The sequence below is a fragment of the Camellia sinensis genome, chromosome 1 (assembly GCF_055761805.1).
Source record: "Camellia sinensis isolate YWXY chromosome 1, ASM5576180v1, whole genome shotgun sequence".
In the NCBI taxonomy this organism is placed as follows: Eukaryota; Viridiplantae; Streptophyta; class Magnoliopsida; order Ericales; family Theaceae; genus Camellia; species Camellia sinensis.
Window position 1 is genome coordinate 36,364,078 of NC_138961.1, and position 10,709 is coordinate 36,374,786.

General features: G+C 32.0%; 1 protein-coding gene and 1 non-coding gene across 2 annotated transcripts; one reads left to right on the forward strand and one right to left on the reverse strand.

Moving 5' to 3' along the window:
- Positions 1 to 1,003: 1,003 nt before the first annotated feature.
- Positions 1,004 to 1,076, reverse strand: TRNAR-CCU (transfer RNA arginine (anticodon CCU)). Its single transcript has one exon. It is a non-coding gene; the product is annotated as a tRNA-Arg (tRNA).
- Positions 1,077 to 4,488: 3,412 nt separating this feature from the next.
- LOC114274917 (transcription factor DIVARICATA) lies at positions 4,489 to 7,178 on the forward strand. Its single transcript, XM_028216899.2, has 2 exons — positions 4,489 to 5,918; positions 6,611 to 7,178. Exons 1-2 carry the CDS (start codon positions 5,527 to 5,529, stop codon positions 6,999 to 7,001), a joined length of 783 nt encoding a protein of 260 aa, XP_028072700.1. The 5' UTR covers positions 4,489 to 5,526; the 3' UTR covers positions 7,002 to 7,178.
- The last annotated feature ends 3,531 nt before the right edge of the window (positions 7,179 to 10,709 follow it).

The following is a 10,709-nucleotide window of genomic DNA, read 5'->3' on the forward strand; positions in this document are numbered from 1 at the left end:
ATCCAGGGACATATATATAAATTTTATATCTAGTACAAAAAATAAAATAAATAATGTCTATGTCCTCGCATTCTATTGATCTTATAATTGTTACATTTATTAAAAGACAAATTACACTAGCCTTTCTTGAAATTGAAAAAAAATATTGTTAGTCCTATACTTTTGACATAATTATATTAATTTTTGTCAAAATTTTAATTCACGTAACACTTATAACTCTTTTATTAGTAATTCATTAGTCTTATATATAAAAATATTATGTTGTTATGTTTCTTTCTTTTGTTGAAATAACTAAAATGTATATTTACCTTTATTTATTTTAATGTCTATTGACCATTTGTATTAATTTTGATTACTTTCATCTTATTAAAGGAAAGGTCGGTGTAATTATACCAAATTTATGGAGCTATTTGCATTATTCTCAAGCTTTAAGGGGTGAGTGTAATTTAAAGGGAGGTCAATTTAATTACACCAAATTTATAGAACTCTTTATACTATTCTCAAACTTTAGGTGCTGATTATTCTTAAACTTAAGGGGGGTGATAATTCATTAATCGTACGTATAGATAAAAAATATTATGATTTTAACTTCTTCTTCTTCTTTTTTATTATTATTTTTTATTTTTATAACTAAAATGTATGTTTACCTTTGTTTATTTCAATGTTTCCTCACAATTTGTATTACTTTTAACCACTTTAACCTTATTAAGAGAAGTTAGTATAATTAAACTAAATTTATGGAGCTATTTGTATTATTCTCAAACTTTAGGGGGGTGGGTGCAATTTAATTGTAGCTACACCAAATTTATAGAACTACTTGTATTATTCTCAAACATAAGAGGCTGAGTGTAATTTTTAAAAATGGAACCGAATTTATGGAGCTATTTGTATTATTCTCAAACTTAGGCGGGGCGAGAGTGTAATTTTAAAAAAATATTACGGAGTTATTTGTATTATTCTCAAACTTAAGGGGGTGAGTGCAATTTTTAAATATAAAAATAAACGCGCCAGGTAGGGGTCGAACCTACGACTTTCTGCTTAGGAAACAGACGCTCTATCCACTGAGCTACAGGCGCCTAATTGGTCTTATATTCAACTAAATAAATACTACAATTAAATATTAAACAATCACATTGAAAGAACAATATTATTAGTAATTATATGGTAAATTGATAATTGAAAGTCTAATTTCTATTTTTTTTTTAAATATATCATCCGCATGGCATGTATCACTCTCTAAATTAGATTTTTGTTTACTTTAGTTTATTCTTCAAACATTCATGTTAAAAGAAGGGTTATTTGAAAATGTTTAACTTATGTTAAAAATGACCACACCAATAAGCTCTACAAAATTTGAAGACTTAAAATTGTTGGTAAGAATAACCTCTTTTTATTTACATTTTAGGTATTATAAATGGGTTAACTCTGGACTCTCATGCTAGTTTTCCTTGATATGTCCTTATTTTGTGACATTTTGATTTTTTTGGTGTAAATCGACTTAAGTAATTTAGGCCCCCTTGATTGTTTGGATTGAATATTTCATACTTAAGAATATAAGATGAGATAGATATGGGTATAATATGAATTAAATATATTGTAAGGTGGCTCTTATTATATTTTATTAAAGTGAGATATATATCATAAGAAATATGTAATACTATGAAGTTAATATCACCTATCTTGTTTTTTTTTTTAATATAAATATATTATTAAATATCATATTCAAAGTGTGACGCACACATTATTATCGTCTTTTGTTTTGTTTTTATTTTTTTTGTTATTTGATATCTTATATCTTTTTTTATTTTATTTTATTCAATTTAATATCTTATATCCAATCAAAGGATTATATGGCCCTTTATATAACCCCAATCAAACCAAAAATATAGAAAAGAAAATGACCACATCACATGGAGACAGCACGTGGTGTGGTATGTGGTGTGGGGCTCAATGAGCAAAATCTTGTTAGGTCACAACCACTATAGACATGGTATATACATGGAACCTAGGAGTTGTTTCTACTATGATTTAGGCCTCGTTTGGGAAGGCTCTGTTTTAGCTAAAAAGTCAAAAAGTTACTAAATTAGCCAAAAAGCCAACAACTCATACCAAAAAGTCAAAGATTCTCTTTTCTCTCTACTTTTTGCACATCTTTTCGTAATTAGCCAAAAAGTCATCCCAAACATACTAGTTTTTTTTAGCTCATATTTTAGCCAAATAGCCAAAAAGTTACTAAATTAGCCTGTTCCCAAACGAGGCCTTAATCATTTATCATAGGACTTCATAAATTCTTCCCATGAATCACAGTGGCTTCATGATTTTTCATGAGTGCCAGGGCGACCCTGCCAATTGTTAGGGTAAAATCAGGGAGAATCATAAATTTACTTAGAAAGTAGATATATGATGGAGTTTTAACTTGATGTGTTATGAACTCTTATCAATAATAAATTTAATATATGCAATCCAAATTTTGAGTATTTTTTTTCTTTTTTTTCTCGAATTTATAGCATTGCTGGGGCAAAATCTTATAGGATGATGAAATCACACCTTGACTGAAGTTCCATGCAAATTAGTGGATAGTTGGAGTTTACTTCCTTGAGGGTTTTTTTTTAATTTTTTAATTTTTTTTATACTTATTTTCATCTTTAGTGAATTTTTTTTTTTTAAAATTTTCAAAAAGCTTTAGGTTTCTATATTAAGTTCAATGAGACAAATCAAAAAATAAAAAAAGATAAAAATAGTCAAAAATATATAGTAGGCTTTTTGTCTTCTTCTTCTTTCTTTTCTTTTTTTTTTTTGTTGCTTATTTTAGCTTTTAAATATATATTTTTAGAATTTTTCAAAAAACATATATCTTTTTAAATTTATCTACACATGGCTGTCTGTAAAAATAAAAATTTTTGACATAATTTAAAAAAAAAAATCATTAAATACAAAAAATTCAAAAAAAAAAAAAATGTGACTTCTTTTGTCAATTTTTATAAATAATGTCGGCAGAAGCTAAGATTGGCTTGGTACAAAGCCGCCATTTTTCCTTCTTTCTTTGGTCCTTTTTAAATAATGATACTGGCACTATGATTGGATTCTTTATCATTGTGCGTACTGATATTGTCATTTCACTCCTATTTAAAAAAATTAAAGAATTTTTACAATGACATGTACTTTTTTATACACACAACACATTGAAATTCTTGATTTCAATCACTAGTTTGACCTTATCACTTACAAATTAAGAAAAATATGATTGCTAATCATATTTTTTAATTAATGCATAACACTGTCTGAATTGTTAATCACACTTTAATATAATTTGAGAAATACATTTATTCATACACTAATTGTTTAATTTTAGATAATAAAAACCTAATCAAGTCAGAGTATCTAATCTGATAACAGTGTATAAAAATCTTACTTTTTTCTTCTTCTTTTTTACAAGATAAACCTTATCATCTTGCACTCTTCTAACCAAGTATTAGCTCTGAAAATGATTTCTACAGTGTAATTAGGTAAGGTGCAGTGTTGGAGTCTCCTATAGACTAGAAAAGGGATGAGTTGAGTGAATTCTAATGATTCAAATATATATATATGCAAAAGAGAATACCATTTTAGCTTAGTGATACTTAATTATTAGTCCCAAATACATATAATTTCTGTATCGTACATATCGAATAATCATTAGACACAAACTTTGTGATTGTTCTTGTTGAAAAATGGTCATAATAAGCGCCTTACATCAACATGTACATGTATAGTGGGAAGTGCGTTATCAAAATATCACACAGTTCACTCCACAATTCTTTATTCAAATGAATATTTTATATAGCACTTTATTAAATGTTATAATTTTCCTCCACTTTCCAACGTGAGACGAACTTACAAACTTGTTTCAAGCTTTCCAAAAAATGAACAATAAAGCTTTCAAAAGGGAAATTACATGACAGTCGGAATGAAAAAAAATATTTACCAAAACATCTCGTGTAATTTTTGCTGTGACTTTGTTGCACAGAAAGTTACACTCCCATGTATTTGTAACTAATTTTAATTTTCTAAATTAATTTGTAATGATTCCCTTTTCAAATATCCAAGAAAGCAAACTTTAATTTTAAAATTTTCCCAACAGTCTTGAGAAGGTCATTCATTCCCTTTGGTTACTTAGCTGGGGGTTTGTCAATTGGTTTTTCAGTAACATTATTGTTATATTATAAAATTTTAAAAAGTCAATTGTTAAAAATATTATTTTTTTATCATACAGAAAGTCATGCAAGTCTTTTCCAACTTCTACTTTTTGGTAAAAGTTTACCATATTACACGTATAGTGTTGCACCAAGGATCGTGAAATTTTTCTAAAGTTTTTTAGAGTGTTACATTGTGTGGTTGAGATTTACTGGTAAGTCACATCAGAAAAATTGATGTGACTTGCCAGTAAATCTCAACCATACAATATAGCACTCTAAAAAACTTTAGAGAAAAATTACTCTAGAGGATCCTTGCTCATAGTGTTGTGGAATCCTTGTAAAAGAAATTACTTTGTATGGACAAGTTACTGTTTTAGCCAAATCAAACAGACTTTTTACATCTCTAGCCAAAAAAAAAGTTGCATAATTAAAAATTGAAGCAGGGCTCATATTCCATCATCCCATTGAAAGAAAGGCACCATTGAACAGAGAAAGTAGTTTCATTCAATGGCAATGCCTTGTGTCTTTATGCTGAATTGCTGACACAAAAGTGTTTGATTACTACTCATTACCTTTTGATTACTTAAACCCACAATGAAAAGCAGCCAAAGGCTCTCCCAACCCAAGATCAACTCTTTATAATAAGTGCAAAGAAACAATTTCCATTAATTGCACAAACAATACATCTTCTCACAAGTTTGGTTAATTTTCATGTCTCTTTTTCTCTTTCTGATTCTGCTTTCTTTTGGATTCATTCATGATCACAATGAAGAAGAACACCGCCACCACTACTACTATTGAACTTTGAATTCTCTCTATTTTCTTTGTTTTTCTTTAGACTCAAATAAAAGCAAAGAAGAAAAAAAAAAAAAAAAATCACTTTCCCGCCTTTTCTCATCCGATTCTTGGGAATCAATCACTTTTCTCAACTGGGTTTTGGCTTCTTTCCATGAATTTTCCAATTCCTCTTCAGTTTCTCACTTTCTGAAGCTTCATTTCTTCAAGTTCAGTAGATTTTCTGGCTTTTGCTGGGTTGTTGTTAGTACCAGATGTGATTGGAAAGAAATCAGTTTATCGTTTGAGATTTATTCAAGATTTTCTTGATTTTCTTGATTCAGAAAAGGTGGGTCTTTTCCAGATTCTTCAAATTTATGCTGATTAGAAAAAGTGTATTCTGATTCCAGTAAATGATTCTGAATTCAATGCCTTTTTGAGTCATTGCAAATCCTCACTCTTTTTTTTCTCTCTCATCACTTGGAATTCTTGAGTCAATTCAATAGATACAAATCCTCAACTCATACTGAATTGAGAATTGCAATCTTGAAGGTGTGAGACTTCTTGTGTGAGGGACATGGAAACTCTGCGTCCCTCTTCGTATTTTCCGAATTTGAATCTATGGATGCAAGCAAGCAGGATTGCAATTTGGACTAAAGAAGAGAACAAAAGGTTCGAAGAAGCTTTGGCGATATTCGATGAGCAATCGCCTGACCGGTGGTTTCAAGTGGCGGCTTTGATTCCTGGAAAGTCGGCTTCTGATGTTTGGAGGCATTACAAGGAATTGGAAGCAGATGTTAGTGATATAGAAGCCGGTTTGGTTCCAATTCCCGGGTACTTGACCTCATCTTTCACATTGGAAATGGTGGATAGTCGCGGTTTTGATGAGTTTAGGAAGAGAAATTTGATGGGTCGAGGTTCGGATCAGGAGAGGAAGAAAGGGGTGCCATGGACAGAAGATGAGCACAGGTGAATTTCTCTTTCTTGATTGTGAAATTTGGCTAGGAATAAGCTAGGTGTTTTCGTCTTGTAACTTGTGTGTTTGGTTATTGGGAAAATTTCTCAATTTTCAGGTACAAGTGTTGATCAAAGTGAAAAGTGGAACTTAATTAAGCTTCGTTTTTGGACAAGATTTCATTGAGTTGATCATTTGATACATTTTATTACCCAAATGAATCTTGTGCCTGCTTGGTTGTGTCTTAGTTTTCTGTTTTTATTTTCAGAAAACACAATAAAGGTGTTTCGCTAACTGTTTTTAAAAAAGAAAATAAAATTGTTTCGAATTTTTTTTTTATGAAAACGACCTACTTTCTAGTAAATATTAAAATGTTATTTTTGAATTTTTGCAAGAAAAATGAAAATGATGGCGTATACGTACTTTTTTTTGTGATTTTTGTTTTCAAAAACAAAAACAAAAACAAAAACAAAGAAAATCAAAACACAATCAAAGAGTAAATATTTGTCCTCTTCTTTTCCCTTTGTTTTTGCAGCAACCACTGCAGATAAACCCCTTTCACCACTACGTTGCATTGTCAATCTTTGTCTAATTTTTATTTGATTGGAGAATATCCAAGGGAATTTCAACCATAAGAAATATAAATGAAAAAAAATTATCATTGAAAGAATATCAGTGACATGTTTGAGTGGTTAACCAATTGTAGGCGATTTTTGATGGGGCTTCAAAAGCACGGTAGGGGGGACTGGAGAAACATTTCTCGGAATTTTGTGATCACCAAGACACCAACTCAAGTGGCAAGTCATGCCCAGAAGTACTTCATGAGGCAGAATTCAGGAGGGAAAGATAAAAGGCGGCCGAGCATCCACGATATTACCACCGTCCATCTCACAGACACTTGTCAATCGATCAATAGTGAACCTTCTTCACATAACAGTCTTGGGACACCGAAAATAGTGCTTAATTGGAGTCAATCCAATGATGGGGCTGTGATGGTTTTTGACTCAAGTCATGATAACTCATTCATGCAGTACCCGTATGAGATTGCATCACACGGTCTCAATTCAATGTTTCATATCCAATCTACAGGATATTAAGTTTCAAACGCAATTCTAGTGAAGTAGAAATGGAATCATAGTGCTAGTGTCATAGTGTTATGTAATTATAATGGTAAAAATGAGTTGTACCATGTAATCCTTCAACTTTGAGTCTTTAAATTTCATGTCACACTTCAATTTCTAAATGAAAATGACTCTAGAATGTGTCTTTGTATATGCACTTCTCTTTCAAGATTCGACCGGTTTTAGTCTAAAAAAAGTTTTGGAAAATGTCTATTTGTTCACACCATTTTGTATGTTCATATTATACTTCTTACGGTTGAATGAAAGTGGGTTCATGAAGTTGGTTCACAGTGGTTAAAAGAAAGGAACACAATCGTAATTAAAAAAATAACAAATAATCTTAACTGAAATATATAAATAAATAAAATGATGATATACAAACAGAGTTAATTGCATACTAAAGCACAATCCGATGAAAATAAACAAAATTAACCTATTTGTGGTACAATCAATCACTTATTTATTTATTTATTTTTAAGTGTTCACAAAAGGAATATAATTTTGTGCATGGTGTTAAGTGGGCTCCATTAAACTAAAAAAAAATCAGAGTGAGCCAATTAGGTAAGAGGCCATGTCATTAGGTGTTGTGGCCGAATTATCTGAGTCTGATTAGCACTAATTGAAATTCCAAAGCATCAAATTGCTTTTCTTTCCACTTCAAAACCCTCCTTTTGCCATTCCCTCTTCAGTAGTGTATTACATGTACTAATTGGTATATTAATTAGTATATTAATATATACTATGACATATCAGTGTCATTTTAAAATTATGAACCTCACTTATTATACAAATTATAAAGATTTAAAATCTTTAAGATTATATCATATCATGCGTTAATATATTAATTAATATATCAATTAATACATATAGCTTTATACTTCCCTCTTAGATTTGATTTATTTGCATCCAATTTGGCCAAGTTGACCATCAATTTTTGTCCAACGATTGAGTTTGCATTCCACTAATTGAAGTACCTTATGCATAATCCACGTCGGATTACCAACGCCGCCCATGTTTTGTCAACTAAATTATATTTACAGAATTAAAATACAGAAAAAAAATACAAAAAGTACATATATTTTATGATTGAGATTTATTTTAAGAATGATTCCTGTAATAGTTAAGATAGATTTCAGTTATATGCTACATTTTTTGTGCATTTTATGTGTTTTAATTGTATGTAATATTACTGTTCAAAAAAAATTTGTATGTAATTGTACGAACACGAAATAATCCTTCTCGTATAATCCTGTTGATCAAACTTGCACTCCTCCAAACGTCGTCGTCCAACCACTTGAAAACACCAAAGTGAGCTTGCCGGTGGGTGTGTGCCAGAAACCCCCCCGGCATCTAAGTCAACAAATAGACAATAGACAATAGACAAAAAAACTCTATGTATTCGAGCGTAAGAATTGCAATACCTGAAATTAGGGTTTGGTTTGAACTTTTGTAGATTCCGCATGGCACAATCCTTATAAGACTTTAACTCTCCTATGTAGAGTCCTCCTAGGAATCACATTTGCAAAGGATAATGATTATCTTTTAACACTCTCCTCACTGCAAGCCAAGTGAGATGGCACAAGTCTTTGCTCGGCTTTCTATCGTGCAACTAGCTACTTTTGCTCTGTTCGCTAATGGCTTAACCGTGCAACATGCAGCGTTGTGCAATCTTTGCACGGCACGCCACTAAGCTGACATTGCGCGGCTCTCCTCCTAGTTGTGCTCTCCTATCCGTTTGACTACCTTGCTTGGTAGCTCGGCCATGACATTAGCCATTACTAAGAAGTAACTAGGTCCAAAAATATGGACATTTACTAATTCGGTCAAACATCTTTGATAGGAAGTAGCTAGGTCTAGAAATATGGGCATTTTCTAAATCAGTCAAACATCTTTGACCGCCACTCTAACCTAGCTTGACCCAATTTGGCTACACAAATTACCCTCTCAATTGCCCCTTAATTCCATCTGTAGTGCATGATTGGGATTAATCTGTCCAGTCTAGTTACTTTGGCCCATCCAATCGGCTCACCAAAATTGTTCAATCATAGATTTCTTATAGTTGGACAATCCTGTCAACCTACATTTTTCAAAGTTTGTCAAACTTGCCAACCTATTTTGCCGAGCTAACCAACTCGACAAAGATTTTCCCAAGGTTAATCAAACTTGCCAATCTACTTTGTCGAGCTAACTAGCTTGGTCAAAGATTTTTTCAAGGTTAGTCAAACTTGCCAACCTACTTTGTCGAGCTAACTAGCCCCAGTCAAAGATTTTTTCAAAGTTGGTCATACCTACCAACCTACTTTGCCGAGCTAATTTTCCAAAGTTGGTCAAATCTGCCAACCTATTTTGCCGAGCTAACTAGCTCAGTCAAAAGATTTTCCTGAGATTGGTCAAACATGCTAATCTACTTTGCTGAGTTAACTAACTCAGCAAAGATTTTCCAAAGTTGGTCAAATCTGCCAATCTACTTTGCCGAGCTAACCAGCTTGGCAAATTTTTTTTAAAGTTAGTCAAACCTGCCAACCTACTTTGCCGAGCTAATTAGCTCGGCAAAGATTTTCTAAAGTTCAGACCAAAGTAGTTGCCCCTAGGCCATTCTACCGCCTACTTAGGAAATTCTATCCAATATTATAATCACATGGCAAAGTCTGAAAAACTTTGATGCTGAACAAAAAGAAAGAGAAAATTACAAGCGCTAAAAAGCTTGAAAATAAAGCAACTTCAGATTGGTCATATTTCACAGTCTTGGCATGATTCGGCCGTTTGTGATTATCTCATGCTTTCCTCATTATTTTGTGGAGGGTCGCCGTGGGTATTATAGCTCGGTTTGTCTTTCTTGCCGATTGTAACATCCCTGACTTGTGATTAGCATATAATCCTTGATTAAGAATTCCTAACAAGTAATTAAGATGAAATCCTAAGTTAATTACATGTGTATTGTGTTGTTTGTGTTTATATCTATTTATCGTAAAAATATCTGTCTGTGTTTTTGTTTCATTATATGAATTAAAGGCCTTATCGGCCACCAAATGCGAAATTGACTAGGTCAATAGGTAATTTGAAATTTTTAGAATTTTATCGTAGGTTTAATTGAAATTTGATTTAGAATCAAACAATCCCAAATGATTACCCCTAACTCAAGTTAATTAAGCTTCACTAATTTAGCCTATATAAGGCCAATAAAGCTTCTAGAACTCAGTATTCATCATATTCTTTGACACAAAACGTGGAGAGAGAGAGAGAGAGAGAGAGAGAGAGAAGAGGTATTGTGTCCAACATTGTAAAATGAGGGAATTGAAGAAGAATTGGAAAAATGATGCTAAGTAACTTTGGAATTCAAACCTTAGGTCATGCGCCATAGATTGTTGCTTCGACTATTCTAACTCTTCTGCTATTGGAGCTATCAGGGAGTAACAACTCTATAAAGTTATGTTTGACTATAAGTATTTTCTGACTGATATAATATGATCTGTTTTTCTAAAATGCTAGTTTGTAAATCATGAATGAATGTCCAGTTTTTTGAAATGTATTTGTGACATCTTTAGTTCACATGGCCCTCGCCTAGGGGTAACAATACCGTGGCTTATGTTCATGTGGCCCTTGCCCGGGGGTAACAATACCAAGGCTTATGTTCAAGTGGCCCTCGCTTGAGGGTAACAATACCATAACTATTTGCGCACAAAG